Here is an 18,069-nt window from a genome sequence, read left to right on the forward strand (position 1 = left end):
TGGCACCTGGAAGCATCCACCTCTGTCACCCAGTCAGCAGATAAACAGACAATTACGTATGAGAACAGAGAGCATATTTGGTCTGCCTGAGCTCTCTGTCGTTACTAAACAGGTGATCACAAAGTCAGGATTAACATCTTTTAGTGCATTTTTTTTATTAATGGTTTACAAAATGCTGTGACATTTTTATGACAATTCTTCAACTGTTTATTTTACAGATGCAAATACTATCTCAAGGGTAACAATCCAGAAAGAAAACTTTCTGTGAATAATTTATAAAATGTCTCATGTAATTCTTCATGTCAGCTTTCAGATGGTCCAGGTTGATCAGTACTAGTCCATATGTATTCAGTGTTCACAGAAACTATATTAAAGTTTACAAAGGATGTGGCAAAGATGGTAAAAAAAAAAAAAAAACACATTAAGCGATCATTTTACATCTAAGTTTGTGAAGTATACAAAGAATGGAGTGGCAAAATCTAATACATAGGAGGCTTAACATTTTTATAGCTTATAATTGAATCATGTTTGTTCAGTTGCAAGATTAAATTTTGCAACTACTATGATATTTATAAAAGAAATGATTGTATTGTTTTTCCACAAAATAATATTTACTATACATATCGTCTTTGGGACAAACTAAAAGTTGTCATGAGTCCAGAATCACATAATGAGTTTAGGTAGTTGCCGTGAACGAGCACGCATGACGTTCGCGTTCACGTACGACCTTGTTTTTGTTGATGTTTAATTTGAGTGCGGCTGCGCGCTGCTCAATGCTTTCGCCGTTGCTGACGCGACTTGGTAGAAAAAAAGAGTGTTAACCCTCCGGCTGTTGCTAGCGAGTCCATCGAAACTGAATAGTTTGTACAACCCAAGGTGGGCATTGTTTGGGAGCAAAGGATAATTCTGCGACAATCTCAACCATCGACAAACCAACCTCTCCCGTATGTGATCGCTCTTCCTCCTCGTTGGACGCTGCCATCGAGGGCCAAGGAACAAAATAGCATATCGCCATTATATGATCCAGTGTCCAGAGTCACTTTTACCCTCCATGTGGGTGAGGGAACTGTGTGTATCAGATTATGGCGAGAAAAACAGTTAGCAGGAAAAGGAAGGCAGGAGAGCCCAAGGACCAACAACAGGTAGGCGGAAACCGGTGTGGATCAATTAAAGCTAACGCTAGCCTCTTAACAACGTTAGCATGCTAACTAGCAGTAAGCTAGCCAGGTTTGTTATATATAGGCTAAGCCTGCTGCTGAATATTTACGAATTTAAAAAAATGAACAACTCCTGATAATACAATATTGTGGCGAAAGGGGACAATTGTGATCCAGTTTAAACGATAATAACGCGTGTTTCTATTTTAACGTCAGTGCTCTCAAATGTTAGCATGGCGATTGCCAACGGCAGTTCGGTACGACAGCTAATCTAACGTTAGCCATTTCTTGACTGGCTCATCTCATTTGGGCTTGAATTATTTTGGTATCACGATAAAAGGTCATATTGTGAGGTTACTAATGCCATCAGCCCCTTGGTCAACTGGAGTGATCACTTGACACCGTTAAATAGCCGCACATTTTCATTTTATCGTTGCTGGAACATTGAATCAAATGTTAGCACAGTTAATCTTGATGGTAGCTGTTTCCATTTTGCTAAATACTGCAATACTAGCTAAAACGATAATTATCGGTTATCTATCTTCCGCATGAAGACTAACTGTGCATCTGGCCTGCCCAAGATGACATAAGTTACATCTGATGACATGACTACTGATAAAGACGCGAGTACTCATTGATACAAAGACCACAGCACTACATAGGCCCAGCTGTTGACACAGAAATATACTTTTAAGTTGAATCAAAAGCCAGTTAGCATTACATTCTAACTTTCTTTTGTTGGACTTTATATGGTATCGTATGTTAACAGTGTCGGGGCATGTAACTGGTTTGTATGGCCCCTACAGAGAAATTGAATTGTATAAAATATACAGTAGCTTAAGAAATTGACCTCTACTTCAGTCGTTGATCATCTGAAGTCAGCATTCAGACTTACTATCAGGACCTCATGAGAAACATAGACTACAGATTCCCTTTGACAGCCATAATGACAAATGAATACATCTGGGTTTTCCCTGGAATAGGATTAGTTTAGATTGGATGGTGCTCTATTAGGTCAGTGTAAGTCGATTTATAATCAAGATTATTAGTCACATCACTATTTTAACACAGATCTCTTTTGTGGTTTCTCTGCCAACAGTCAAAGTAAGAACTGACACCCACAAACATTCATACAACCATGTTAAGCAATTTATGTACCACTGAGAGGCCGTTGTCCTTTTACCTCTGACTGTTTCTAGGTTTGATTTTAACATTGCTTCACTGATTCTGAGTCTTTTTATTAGATGAAAAGTAATACATTTGATGTTTTCTTTCTCACTTTTGCTCATACATTGGTGTTAATACCTGATAATGTTTCCTGTGTTTTGAGAAATTGGGGCAGACTGACATAGACACAAACACTGAAAGGAATGATGGTGTCCATGTGTTTCTTTTAATGAAAACTTTCAATATAACATCTATCTATGCATGTATGAATGACAGGGTTGGAAATTAACTTTTTTGCCTTCCTGCTACGTCAGGAGTAACTTTAGGACTGCGTCATACCAGTATTAAGTGTGAAGTTGACCTATGCTGTCAAAAAGGCCTCCCCACATACAAATAAGTCTGACATACGAAATATTTAACAAATTAATAACCAAATAATTATTTAAGAAACAGTTTATTGAAACATGTAACATATTTATAATAGGTAAGATTATGTATTTTGGTAGATGTTCTTTATGATGATTGATTGTCCTCCACTGACTTTAAATACTCATTTTCTCTTGCTTTGCTATTATTATCCACACACATTGCATGTCTCTGTCTCCTCCTGTTGTCTCTATGCCTGTGTGATCTTTTGTCAACATTCCTGCGTTTATAAAGGTTGAAGAGTTTCTGTCATAATCTGCGTGTGGACGAGGTTTATTTACAAGTGTGAATAATGATCATAAATATCTGCAATAGCGTTAGGCGCTATGAGAAACATGCATGTGCGGAATAAAAAGACAAAAGGGTCATCCGCCAGTTTATTGATCCCAGATGAATGAATTTGAAAATGATAAAAGGATCATCAGGTGACCTGCGGATGGGCCGCTCAGTCTGTATAGGAGCTGAACTGATCGCCTCACACCTGTCCCCACACACCTGTGAGGGGCCATGCGTATTTCTGCATGCTGTGGTGAGAAGATCAAGAGGGAGTTTGTGGGGACATGAGCTCTGTAAAGGGCTATTTAATTTGTTTAATAATGGGACTAGGTATAACCCTGCTCTATAGGAAAGTTCATGCTTAAATGACTTTTGTTGTGATCTGGCACTTTGTAGAAAATACAATCAAATGAAAATTAACTCGACCTTCAAGGGGGACGGGGGATGCCTTTGGGAGGCAGCGCCCCTTAATACAGTGGTAGGGGAAACACTGATACTAGCCTAGTTGTATCATATTAATTGCCCGTATTGATTCAACCTATTGCAGTGTTGTTGACTGTGCAGTTGTGTATTTTATCTTAAATACTCCCTTGACTCTTGACTCTGTATATTCAGCTACATAGATGACTGTAACGATGAGTGGTTGTGACTCTGAATTGCACATAATCAGGCCTAAAAATTATTGAAATTAGATTAGAGCAACACTTAACTTGTTTGCTCTTTGTATTAATTTCAATTAATTGTTGCCACTTCTACAACTGGGTTTAAAACACGGTAATCTAACGTTTTGATCTCAACAAAAGCATGCTCACCCAAGAGAAGACTCTCTTCACTTGCCCTTTATTTTTTCTCCTTCTCAGCTGGGCTGGTGTCAGACGCCACACAAGCGGAGCCGTGTTTCTTCTTCTTCACGTCATGCCCAGCAGTGGTGGTGTAGTCGGCGCTCAGTGGTATGCGCCCTCCGGGGGCGGGAGTTCAGGCCTCAACAGCAGCACGAGTTGCGACTCCAGAGGAGCCTCCGGGGCTTTGCAGCTGGGAGGCTCCCTGGTATTCTCAAGGAGAGGGAATTTTCTCTGGGGCGGCTCAACAAGGTGTTTGCTTCGCAGTGGCTCAACCACAGGCAGGTGGTGTGTGGGACCAAGTGCAACACGGTAAGATGCCATTGTCTTTTTCTATTTTGTACTGTAGACTTTCACCTGATAAGTGAGATTAGGTCATAATACTATGCAATAAATGAGTTAAATATGGTACTCTGAACCCTCTTTAGAGCAGGGAGGAACATCGTAAAAAGACGCACGGCAGAGCGGCGGCAACGCAACTGCTTCACCTCAGCTCCCCAAACATGCTGTCCAAAAAGAGTCTGATACAGAATGCATGATTTTTCAAGACTGAAGGAGAAGGATTATTTTGTTTAATTTTGATTTTCCTTGACTTTCATGGAGTCCAGCCCTGTCCGCACCTCTGACAAGTTTTCTGTATCTCAGGCCTTAACGAATGTCAGAGGTTTTTGCCTTTCAAAACCGAACATCTTTTCCCGTGGGGGATTAAAACAGCTGCTCTCAGGATAGCAAATACTATCCCTGCGTAATAGTCTGTCAGCCACAAATGTAGACACCGTATCTCGCTTTGGTGAGTGATTTAGTTCAATCTCCAGCCTGATTTAACCCCTCATTATGAAAATGTGTGATGCCAAACTAATATCAACTAAATGTATTTACATACAATCTAATTTTATGTCAACAAGACGTGTAATTATGGTCTTGGTCACTTACATTTAAATGGGACATAGGTTATAAATCCTGTGGTGTAACGGTAAAAATTGCTCTTATAATGATAAAAAAACAAATTCTTTATAGCTGAACATTTAATGCTAACCTGGACACAGGCTGTCCTGTGACTTGAGAGGTCGGCATTTTTGGTCTTGATGCAGCACAAAAGACATAATTACACGGAGATGCGCCACTTCATGATGCGCATAGGGAAGTCAGGGGGATTCAGAGAGAACGTACATGCATAAGAACGTCTGTTGTGGTGCAGACATTGTTTACAAGTCAAGTTTTCACCCAGTAGGTGAGGGTTTATAGCTCTTTGAGCAGTAATAGTGCAGCAGTTAGGGAAACACCCCGCAGGATCCTCCTGTCTCTTTTGATACTGTGCACTGATCTTAGGGTGAAATAATCTCAGGGTCTGATCATATATTGTGGACAACAGGTTGCCATTTTAAAGCCATAAACAGTCCTGCTAAATGAATGTTTATAGTGAATATTCCTGTCTTATAAATTTAGCATCAGTGGGTCATACAAACGCTAAAAAAAGCGAAAAAAAAATGCCACCTAATACAAGGACAGCATATTTATGACTGACCTGTTTAGATTAGTTGCAAGTAAATCCTCTGTCTAAAGTAGCTAATTAACCCATATACATTTATAATATATATATATATATATATATATATATGTATATATATATATATATATACACACACACATATATACAGTGCTTAACAAATTTATTAGACCACCTGTCATATTTGTCTCAAATACCATCCAGCATCATGAAGTGCTTTAATGTGGACTCTTCCATTCTTAGTGAGCCCTCGACGTTTTATCATTTTGAACAGGAATGAGGGATTTCAAACTGAATTCACCCAAATTTGAGCCAGCTCACTGGGCTTCTCTGAGAAGTCAGAAATTAATCAAGCATAACATTCAACCATTAAAAGTAATTTTTCTGTTCAGGAATGCAAGTAAATAACTATAATTTGACATATTAATCAAGAAATATTAATGCGCTTTACTATTTTTTCAGTTTTTTTGTAAATCAGTAAATTTGAAAATTCATGGATAAAAATAATAATTCTATTTTAGCATTGAAGATATCATTTCGATTAAAGAGCTTCTACCTATTGGTGTATTAACCATTGCAGACACAGAAATTTTAATGGTGTCCAAAAAAAAAAAATCCATGTCCGGCCCTCGGCTTTCTGTCCTTGAAATATTTTGCCCCCTGGAAAAAGTAATTGGGGAACCCTGCCCTACAGGGCACCAGAGAGCTGAGATGGTATAAAAGTATCTGATGTGTAGGATGTCAACAGCAAACATGAAGATATTCAAAAGGTACTGTTATACCGACTTTGACATCATAACTAATGTGATGTTGCATCAATAATCAACAGTAACGTCAGATCAGCTCAGAATGATGAGTGGTGGTCAGAACACAGCTTTCTACGATATTATCCCACTTACGGATGTAACCTTCATTTGTAAATGTCTACATTACAGCAGTTGTTGAAAATGGAAGGAGTCCTTGCCCCAGATTTGCTTAGCTGAAAGTCACCAGTTTACACAGCCATCGGTTGAAATTAAATGATCAGGGTTTGACAGCTGTGGCTAAAACACAACAAACATACGTTGGCCTTTCCTCCTTGACTAAACAACAGCGGCCCTTGTTTAACTGGAGCCTGCTTGCCATGTGGTTGTTTCATTTTGACAAAAGAAGAAATTACTCATCCTGTGTACTGTTATTGGCTTGGGGCGACACACCCACTGCTTAGAGGTTCACAGCCAGAAAATGTCCAGAGCACATCAATAGAAGCTAGTACAGACAGTTAGTAGGCTCTATAAAGAAGCAGATGTTTCTCGATTGTCACCAGTTACGTTTTTTTTAATGAATCAGTCAAGATTGTCAAAATTGGGTCCATTTCTTTTACCCAAGCTATTGATGCATATTGTGTAATTTATATTTTTAGGTAGGATTTTCTGTAAAAGTAGTGCATCACTCCCAGAAGAGAGCAACTTTCTAACTTCTGAACTCCTTTTACCTGCAGCTTTTTGTAGTTGATGTCCTTACGGGGCAGATCACACGCATTCCTATGCTGAAGGACCGGGAGTGCCAGGGTGGAGGCTCAGGTGTGGTGGGCACAGTAGTGGCAGGGAGGCATTACCACCCTACAGTAGGCTCTCGTTCCCGGCTGGACCAGCAGGGATGTGGAATCCACGCCATCGAACTCAACCCTTCAAGAACGCTGCTGGCCACAGGAGGAGACAACCCCAACAGCCTGGCCATCTACCAGCTGCCCACACTGGATCCGGTTTGTGTTGGAGATGTAAGTGGGTTTGATCCTTTGATTTAATGACCAAGTTATGGCTTATGGATGCTGCTACAGGCTAACAACTATTATTTTTGTCTTGATAGTTTTTGAGTCATTTTAGCATGCATAATAAATGGAGATTATCTTGTTTCAAAAAAAGGAATTGTTTAGGTATTCCACCAAGCGGTCTGGTTCAGTACGGCACAGTATGCATTTTTTTGCTTTTCCATAGAGCAAAAGTTGGAAAGGCTCCCAAAAAACTGACCCGTACCATCCCACTTTTAGGCACCTTTCCGTAGGGATACCAATCATACCTATCTGTCCTAAAAAGGTGGAGCTACACACACAATAATGAGAGTTTGCTCTGACATCACGTCGGCACAGGACAACTGATAAAGACTAGATATATTTGCACATAAATGTCTCGTTATGACTCAAAACGTTTCTGTATACGCATTCCATCAGCTGAGGACCTGTACTGACCATGGTTAACATGATTAAGATGAAGTTGATGTAGTAAGATGTAAAAGAACAGCACTTTCAGCTGAAATAAGACTGTTTACTGCTTATTTCCTACTGATTTCTGTCACTCGTCCTTTCTACAACTCTGCGGCTTGACCAGCAGACTCACACTGCATGCAATTTTACATGCATGCCTTTACAGCCTGCCCACCAAGTGAGGGTACGGGTGTCTATGAAAACTTTAACCATTTGGGTGTTTGGTGTACCGAACCATACCAGACTGTACTCAATCAAACTGGACCCCCTGATGGAAATGTAGCTTTTGACAGCTCAATATAGCTGCAAAGATTGAATGGTCTAGGGATGCGTGATATTATCCCAATGAAATCAGTATTGGCAGATATAAGCTTAAATAGTTAAAGATTTACATAAATGTATTACATTTTCTTATTTGTCTTACTTTAATTCCTCTAGCAGCGTAGGAATCAGACCATGTCAGTTGGATTTATATTTGTATATTTACTGTAAAGCAGATTTCTAAACAACCAGAAACAAAACAAAGACCATGTAGCTTTTCTTCTAGGTCTTTCCTCCCGCCAGAGAGATGGGCACTCATTTTATAGCTGTGATATGCTTGTTTTAGTTGTTCATCTGTTTTCTAAAAAACACAGGACAGTGTGAGAAAAGTTGTTTGATTTGTTCACCATTTGTTTTTCAGGATGGTCATAATGACTGGATCTTCTCTATAGCGTGGATCAGTGACAACATGGCTGTGTCTGGTGAGTTGTTGAGCTAAGCTGCTGAATTTATTGAATTATTTGTGTGCAGTGTTCTCTTCGTATTCTAAGTACAACATGAAATATGTTTGTGTGTGCAGTTAATGGAAGCAGTCTATAACCAGGGTATGTCTTGTGTGTTGACATTTGTAGGTTCCAGGGATGGGTCCATGGGCCTTTGGGAAGTGACAGAGGATGTAATGAACCAGGCAGAGCACAGTCAGAATGAACAGGTCGTACCCTCCTACGCCCACATCTCTCACCGCGCCCTCAAGGATATCCCAAAGGAGTACACCAACCCATACAACTGTAAAGTCCGAGCTCTGGCCTTCAACAACAACCATAAAGTACGGTTCTTCCTAGTTCATGTTTTTGTTTTCCTCAAAAATTCACTGAAACTTGTATATTAGTATTATTAAAATGCATACAAGCATTAGTTGTAGATTGTGACCCATGTATGCAGGCTGTATCTTCTTCCATATGGGCAGCCTGGCTATGAGTCTGCTAAGTTTTTGGCTAGCCGTGCTCACGATCTCCATTTCAGTGTATTTTTCATCAGTGCCTATTGAATATAGCGTACAAAAATTAACTTCTGACTGTTTTATCTGTGCTTAATAGAATCATTTATTCAAGGAAATACTACCAAGAAAATATAAAACTAGGTATATGAACCCTGCCCTTGCATAAACAGCAGCACATGACCAAGAAGGCTTTGAAAAACACTATTGTTGTTCACAAAGCTGGTGTCAGGAGTTCTGCCCCTTTTTGATTTTGATTGGTCTGTGAGGCAGGAAGGATGTTGAACTAGCTTAGACAAAGAACAGCTAACACTTTCTGCATAAAGGATGCTGAGCTCTGAAATGCTCGACTTGTGCTAGTTTTGTGTAGACCATGGGCGCTGCCAGCATGTAAAAAGAAGTGGTTTTGGATATGTGCCCTAAAACTGTAATAGCCCAGCCGTCAATATTGAAATAAAAAATGGAAATTTACACAAAGGTTAAGTGTGAATTACATACAAGGATAATAGGAATTTTTATTTACTTTATCAATAAAATATTAAATACACTTCATGTATATTTTGTCTGGATAGTGAGCTGTGCTCTTTGAGCTTGGATTTTAACACATCACAAATGGAAGGAAAGCTGTATATTAACAGAGCACTGTTTGAAGCATACTAAGATTATACACAGGACAGAGAGGATGAAGGTTTGCAACAGAAGTGTTTTCAAATTTCCTATCAATGTTTGGATGTTTTGTAATCCTGTGAAAGTGGGTCAAATAAAGAATCCAATGTAAGCAGCCCTTAAACTAAACAGAAGGGATTGTTGAAAATTGACATATTTTGCTGTATCTTCAGTTCTTGGCTGTGAAACATGAAACTATATGATATTTTGAACATTCCTGGAGCAGTATCATGAGTGATAATAGTTTTCTCTGCCTTTAAACAGCTCAGCTTTAATCATTTTCCCCCATGTTTTTACCTTCCAGGAACTTGGTGCTGTGTCTTTGGACGGCTACTTCCACCTCTGGAAAGCTGAGCACAACTTGTGCAAGGTAGTCAGTGATACATTGCTTGATAACTAACCTTGGCAAAATGCACAATGAGATGATTAATTTAAGTAATTATTAGTGTTAATTTTAAAGTTTTTTTGTTGTGGTTTCATTCAGTCTGAGCGACATTAGAAACAGAAGTTTACCCAAAGACCACAGCTGACTTTACATTCTTAACCTATCTCTGATATGACTTAATTGAGTGCATATTTTTAATCTTTATGTAAAACTTAAGCTCTATTTCTGACTTACGCAGCAAAAACAAAAATGAGACCCCCAAACATCTCCATTTGTTAAGTATGACAGCCTGTTATCATTTGGTTTTACGTCTTGGTCAGCTGAATTCTTTAGTTTATTGAAATGTCAGATTTGACCACTTGTCAAGATACTTAAATTTATTTCAAGGGAAAAGGGGAAAAAGTTTGTCAGTTGTTTGTGTATGTTGTACTTAGGTACATAAATGTTAAAAAATAATAACAGCTGTAAAGTCATAATTGTTTTTTTATATAAACACAAATGATGTCAGTTAGAATTAGTTATAAATATCTTTGCTGAGTACATATTAACCCCTTCTTACCCCCAGAGGTGCATAAAAACATCAAATAAACTTTTTTTTTTTTTAAATCAGCAATTGAAAAAAATTATCGGTTCTTATTGGCCATCAGGAGTAGGAAATTATCGGTTAAAAAAAAACACTTATCGTGCATCGCTAGTTAAAACCTTATGGTGATGTGTTTAAAAGTCACATTGTGGAAACAAGAATTCAGTTTTTGGTGAAACATCTGAATAAATGCAGTTATTTAAAGGAAAAATGGATTTGTTTGATAAGCAATATACGATGTATGTACAGTATGAATTCAGTTAAAATGTATTGCTGTCTCATCATCAAAAAAGAAACAGACATAGTCCTATTTATGTTGTTGATATTATTGGTAAAGAGCGTGATCATTAAGGAGTATTAATAAGATTATCAGTATCAGTAATCCTTAACCCAAAAGGATTATTCAATGTATGTTTGTGTTTTTATGAGTTTATTTTAAATTACCAATTTGGCAGGTTATTTTAGAGAGAAAAAAGTGTGACTAAAGGTAATGACTGAAATTTAAGGACTTTTTATTGATTAAAACTGGGCTGATGTGTTTTTGAGTTTTTGTTGACTATAACTATGAAGGGTAAAAAAGACAGATATGGCAAAAACTGAAAATATTTTTGTCTGATTTTTTTTTTACTAAATTTTTGACCTGTCAAAATTAACCTTTGAATAATCCTAGATGATTTAAAATGAGTTTAGTTACACTTTCTGTTAATAAAACAGACTTACACTGATACCGATGCTTTTATATGACCTGAAAAATAGACGAGACCATTAGGGAGAATAGCAGCTGTCTTTGTAGGGTTTTTTAATCCTTTGACATCTGCCAGCCAGGGTTAAAATCACACAAAGTCATTTAAATATGCCACCAAAGATCCTTTCCTAAATGTTTGGATGTTTGAATTTCTTTACCTTTTGAATGTTACAAGAAGGCACAACTAGAGCATGTTTAGAGAGGAAGAGCAAGATGATGAGACCAACTGTTATTATCCACAGGGCTCGCAGAGACTGGCACCGAGTTAAAGTTCCTCAGATTAGATATCAGTTTCTCACCAAAACAGTAAATGTTTCTCCAAAATTTTCTCACACTTTGTATTGACTAATGCTTGGACAGCTGATGCTATGATTATTTTTTTACTGACAGATACGACAAAAAAGATGATTGAAATAAACATATATGCAGATAAATAACCCTTTTGTAGCATTTCCGTATACTGAAATACAGTGGTTATCAACTGATGGGTTGGGAGCCCAGGCTGTTTTGAATGGGCCATGAATTAGGACTAGGTGGTATCTGTTTTTTAATACTGTCATACCCTCCTTAAATTTTACAGGGGTAACCTGTATTACCACTAGGTGTCCAAAAAAAGGATAAAACACTTAAACAAGCATATCTGAAACGGTGTTTATAGGATGACATTTACATGAGTGCTGGAAGTGATTTACAGGTGAGCATTGTTCTCACAGAAGTTAGCAGTTACTTCATTACAGAGGTGAAAATGAAGTTTCTTTTTCCTCTCCCTTCCCTCCCCTCCTCCCAGAGCTAATATAAGAAATAACAGCCAACTGTTATCTTACAGGATCTGGGAATGTTAAGTTATGTTCACTGTGCTTTTCAACACATAACATTGGCCTTTAATATTATTTCTATGTAGCGCAACAATGCAGAGCTCTGTCCTGCCGTGAGTTCACTTTATAGGAAGTTTATAAAATGTTACAGAATACTTCAGTGCCTAAAATAACCAATTAGCACAGATTAACTTCATCTATTTAACATTAAAAGCAGTGAAAATAAGTTTGAATGTGTTTAAAACCTTTTGATGGATTTAATTGTGCCTGGTGTTGCTGCTGCTAAAGGACACAGCCCATAGTTATTAGTGAACTTGTTCAATTTTACCACTGATCCACACCTAGAAAGAAGAATGAAAGTACTTTTAAAAATCTCTTGTTGTGGATTACAGCAAAGCCAGCAGTTCATTTTTAGCAGTTTGACTCTAAAGAAGACCAGACTGTAGTACCATAGAGCATTGTGCCAGGCCATGGTGCAGTAGTTTCTATGCACTGGTATGTAAGTGCGCTTTTTTAGTTTTCCAGATTGGCCTGACATCATTAACAGGAGTTCTATCACCACTTTTAAAGCATGTTTACATGGAGGCAGTGCTGCTGCTGTTGGGAATGGCCATATATTCTCAAGGCATTTATTATAAACTTGCGCTTTTTCACGGAGCACTGTCTTCATGACGGTAATTAAAGCAATACCGTGGCTATTTTTTATTACCCCGATATACTGTTTTACTGTACTACCACCCATTCCTTTCATGAATGTGTGCTGGGGAAAAAATATCCGGCAAAAATTTTGTGATTTATAAAAGCGCTAAGTGGACATACAGAACATTAATACATTTTCAGGTTTTCTTGTGATGACAAGAACATTTCAGTCTTTTTCTGAAAGCTTCCACTTATTTCCTTTTCCTAGATGACAAATCTGATTTTCCCAGGATAATGAGGAAATTCCTCAAGAAATTGCTAAATTTCAGTGCTGTCTTGGGAGAAATGGAGTAAAATAAAATGTATGCTTGCTTGTCCCTCTGTAATGATGTAATTTTAAAAAAATGTTTATTTTGTACCATTTGTTGTCCAAACTGTAGCATATTTTTTATCAAATACTTTTTTTCTTGTCAAGAGGTAGGGGTGGGTCCTAATGCCCAGCCACTTAAGAACCATCGCTGTAATGGATAGTTTGTTAAGGAACATAAAACTTAGTTCCTCCAAAGATCATTTTGTTTTTCTCAATTCTTAGTGTAATTCAGAGGTTCATAATTTGAATCCTAAACTGATGACAAAGGTAGAATTTTCTTCTTTGAAAAATCCAACATAAACAAGACTTATTTTTCTATTTTGCATTTTTCTTTTTTTTCCTGTTAAACCAGCACTGTTGTACCTTCAGAATAATTTTCAAATATAATTTGGATTGTTTTTTCCAACTCATTACATTCTTAATTTCATTCTACAGAAAAAGAACATATGTTTTGTGGCGTAATCCTGTTAAACACTGTCTGCATTTCCCTGCAGATACTGTCCACCAAGCTGCCTCACTGCAAAGAGAATGTGTGTCTGGCATATGGACAGGACTGGTCGGTGTACGCTGTGGGTTCACAGGCTCATGTGTCTTTTCTTGATCCACGGCAGCCGACACACAGCATCAAGTCCGTCAATTCCAGAGAGAGAGGAAGCGGTAAATGTTCTGCACACTTGTAAAAACACACTCAAAGCACTCATTTAGAGTAGATGACCTCCTTGAACGAGTATGAAGCATCACAGTTAAGTTTTTACTCTAGAGGATTTAAGCATTGAAGTCGTTTGTGTCTGCAGGGATCCGCTCAGTAAGTTTCTATGAGCACATCGTAACTGTGGGCACCGGCCAAGGCTCTCTTCTCTTTTACGACATCCGGGCTCAAAGATTCCTGGAGAACCCTTTAAATCCAGCTGGGGGATACAGGAAGTGCCCAGGAGATGGCATCCTTAAGCTCGCTACAGGGAAAGGCTGGCTGGTAAGCAGTTTTTATTCAATTTGAGGCAGAAACATTGTAATCACCGATTATTTTTCTAAAAGTTTCCTGTCCTGTCGCCACATATAACCTCCCTCTTGTTTTTTCTCTCAGAATCATGATGAGACGTGGAGGAGTTACTTCTCAGACATTCATTCCTTCCCCAACGCCGTGTACACCCACTGCTATGATGACTCCGGCACCAAGCTGTTTGTAGCAGGCGGACCACTCTGTTCGGGCCTGCACGGCAACTACGCAGGACTGTGGAGCTAGCCTCTCAGTCCCCCTCCATCAACCCTCGTCCACATTTTTACTCAACCAGTCCCTCCATTCCTCTATTTCTTTACGTCCGCTGACATTGATCATCTTCCCTCGGGGTTTGCATATACGTGGACTCAGGAGCATGATCTTGCACCCACTGGATCACAGCTTTGTATAATGTTGTTGTGCATCTTTGTATCCAACATTACACTTTACCTTCTCCAGTTATTCCTTTCACCTCAGCTACTCAGTTTTTATACAACTATGTACAAATAATTAACTAGTTATTTTCTCCAGAGCTGCAAAGTCTGCCACTTACGAACTCAGAAGAGTTTTAAGATACATCAAGAATAAAGTAATACATGTTCTCATCATTTAGAACATTTACTTCTGGCCCCGCAGGGATTAAGCTACAGTCTTTAGCTGGCTTGTTTTTGTACGCAAGGATAGTGTTAATGCTGCTTCCTCTGTGATTACTGACGGTGTCTTTATAAAAATACCCATGGAGTTTTTCTCCCAATAATTCCTTTTCATTATCTCACTGAAATGGACATGTCAAAGAGAGGGAGAGAGGATAAAGGACTGTGGAGGTAACATGTTCTTGAAGACAAGAAGGACTCACTCGGCGTGCTAGTTTGTTGTTTGATAGAGAATATTTACTGGTCGGACAGCTTGCCCTGTCCCGCAACAATCACAAAGAACTTCTCTCTTCTCCTGTCGGAAGTAAAACGAAGAAGCCAATCAATACGGGACTGTGTGTTCAGAATGTTCTCCTCAGATGATGTAGAGGAGAAACATTAAGATTGCTAAATGCAGTGTTGTTGTTATACTCTGAATACCCCCCCCCCCCCCAAAAAAATATTTTATTTTTGATTGTGATTTGACAGGCATACCCCTGCTGATATTCTAAGCTTTATTTGTATTTATTTTGCCCTCCCTCTCCCCCCTTTATTTAGTTGATCAGGGGTGTTTATACCTGCTTCTCGCAATGATTTATTGTCCTTTTCTTATGTTCCTGTCTCTTTAAGCAGATTTGGCCAATTAGTGGTGTTCAACTGTGGTCTGTTACTAAAGAATTTAACCTAAGATTTAAAGTTTTGGCAGTGAGTTAAGAAACTTCATATATGGTGATTTAAGGATGGACAAGCCTTTTGGTTTTATCTCCTCACCCTTTATAATTCTGGGACTCCTCTACAGGAACAAGGGGAAAGATGTGTAGTAGTTTGATTTTCTCAGCCATCAAACAAAGGAAGATGCAGGGAAACCAATGAGAATTTTGGACACTACCCTGATGTCAGACGCTTCAGGAACATACATTTTTCATAGTTGGAAGAACTGTTTTTTTCTCCTCTTCTTGTGTATCAAATAGTGAGGGATGCTGCACCTCTCCTTGTTTGGTAGAGGCAGGGTAGGCTCCCGTTACATTTTTGCCTTCCTAAAAGTCTTTCTGTGAAAGACTGCCATGAGTACCATAGTTTTCCTTTTCTACATGGAAATTTTGTCCAGTTTTCATGATAATGACAGATTAAAGAGTGAAACCCCAATTGCAACCACAAATTGAACAAACAACCAACACTTTGAAAGTGTATTTTATATAAATATGTGTATATGTATGTGTAAAATACATAGGGACAGTTGCATACATTTTTATGTATATGTCTGAGGAAGTGTGTGGATCGATCTGTCTACTTGGTGATGCCCTGTTTTTTTATACATGCCTCATGAATGTTTTTACAAATGACTGAATTTGAGGATATTGTAAAATACAAACATCTGCAAAAACAAGCTATTAAATCTTTAAAAAGAGTAAATAATAAAAATAAAATGTATATTGATGTAATGTTTCTTTTTTCATACTTGACTGAACTGTTAAAAAAGTTTCTCTAAAGTTAAAATGTCTGGTGTTACGGTGAAAGAAGTGATCATGTCATCTGGTGACTTTTAGCTGAATGCGTCTGTGGTGAGTTATGGAAGGAAGGCCTGCCCATATATTTGGCTGAGCCCCCGACAAACCCAGATAATTTTTTACCACTTTCAAACCTCTTTTCAACACTTTTTTGCCTGTTTTTATCACTTATTATCAGTTTGACTTTTTTTTTTTGCTTCCGATTTTTCCACTTTTAACTCATCTTCCCACTTCAACCATACTATAGTACTGTAAACCCATTATTGCCACTTTTAAATCCTATTTCACCACCTTTTCTGCCAATTATTGTATCTTCAAACCCATCTTTACTTCTTTTACACCTATTCTCCACATTTTTGCACAATTCAAGCCATTTTGCTACTTTTTTGAACTTTCTATTGTGTTTTCTGCCTGTTATTGCTACTTAAAACCATTAATGCCACTTTATTTTTGCCTCTATTACTCAACTTTCCCACTTTTAACTCAATGTAGTCAATTTTTTCATCCCATTTGACCTCCTCTCCTACCCATTTTTGCCTCTTCTAACTATTTTTAACAACTTTTCAATCCTATTTCACCACCTTCACATTTTCCGCAGCTTTAAACCCATCTTTGCCTCTTAACCATTTTTTTCCTCTTCCTATTCCATCTCATTTTTACCAAATTTTTAATCCCTTTCCACCATGTTTTCTGCCTGTTTGTCACTTTTAACCCATCACAACTTTCTGCTCATTTTTTGCTTCTGTCAAACCATTTTTTCCCTCTAAACTTATTTTTTTTTCTGTTAAATTCTATAGGCCCCCCTTTCTGCACATTATAACCTCTTCATACTCATTTTTGCCACCTAATGCCTTTTTGCCTCTGTTAATCTATTTTGCCATTTTTAACCGTTTGTGAGTTTAAAATCCTGTCATTTTCTTTTTTGCCCATTTTTTACTCTTTGATCCCCAGATTTTCCCATATTTCATTCCTCCTTTGCCTCCTTTTGCCACTTTGAACCAGTTTTGCCCCTTTCGGCCTTTTTGCCTCTGTGAAACCCCCTTTTTTTACCCCTGTAAACACATTTTTACTACTTCAAGCATATTTTTGCCACTTTTTTTTACTCATTTTTGTGTTTTTACCTGTTTCAAAAAAGACAATTAAACTTTGAAGACAGCTTTATGTTATGACATGAATAAATGAAAAAAATTATGTGTTGTTTTGATAAGAGTGGTTATTATTTGGGTAAAAGAACTAAATATTGTTTTCAAAGCTTAACTTTACAAAGGACCATGATTTTGCTGGCTTCCATGGGGCTCCCATTTGGCTGGGCCCCAGAAAGCTCTCCCCTTTATCCCCCTTATGGGTGGCCTTGATGGCAAGTGCGGCGCTAAAAAAGATCTTATTAAATATTAATTTGATATTTATTATTATATTATTAGTTATTAAAATACAATCATTTGACATTCACTCATTTTGACAAAAATAACCACAGGCGTCTTTGACTGAAAGTCCCCAGTTCACATCAAGGTTAAAGTTGTTTTGTATTTTGTACTGTTTTTAAATTTCTGTTTTGTTTTAACTTTTTTTGAAGTTTAATTTTACTTCTTTTTTGTTTGTTTTTATTGCTGGTCTGTTAGTTAAGTTTGTCAGGGGTGAGACCAAGATCAGGAAAAGTAAACACCATACATTTTTTTTTAATACATTAAAACAGACTTCTTTTTTGCAAAGCTTTTATTTAGTTTCAGTACACTATAACGTTTTTGATTTAGTTATTCAGTTAGTTTTAGTTGACTATTATAACCTTGGTTAACATAGTCACTTTTTAAACCGTAACACCTGTCTTAATGTTACCACAGTAATAATATCTAACCACAC

At 37.8% G+C, this 18,069-nt stretch overlaps 1 protein-coding gene across 1 annotated transcript; it reads left to right on the forward strand.

Moving 5' to 3' along the window:
* Positions 1 to 762: 762 nt before the first annotated feature.
* dcaf12 (DDB1 and CUL4 associated factor 12) lies at positions 763 to 16,505 on the forward strand. The gene is made up of 9 exons (XM_041779075.1): positions 763 to 1,142; positions 3,887 to 4,177; positions 6,853 to 7,131; positions 8,297 to 8,357; positions 8,508 to 8,701; positions 9,843 to 9,908; positions 13,570 to 13,732; positions 13,870 to 14,048; positions 14,160 to 16,505. Exons 1-9 carry the CDS (start codon positions 1,083 to 1,085, stop codon positions 14,316 to 14,318), a joined length of 1,452 nt encoding a protein of 483 aa, XP_041635009.1. The 5' UTR covers positions 763 to 1,082; the 3' UTR covers positions 14,319 to 16,505.
* The last annotated feature ends 1,564 nt before the right edge of the window (positions 16,506 to 18,069 follow it).

The sequence above is a fragment of the Cheilinus undulatus genome, linkage group 3, assembly GCF_018320785.1.
Source record: "Cheilinus undulatus linkage group 3, ASM1832078v1, whole genome shotgun sequence".
NCBI lineage: Eukaryota > Metazoa > Chordata > Actinopteri > Labriformes > Labridae > Cheilinus > Cheilinus undulatus.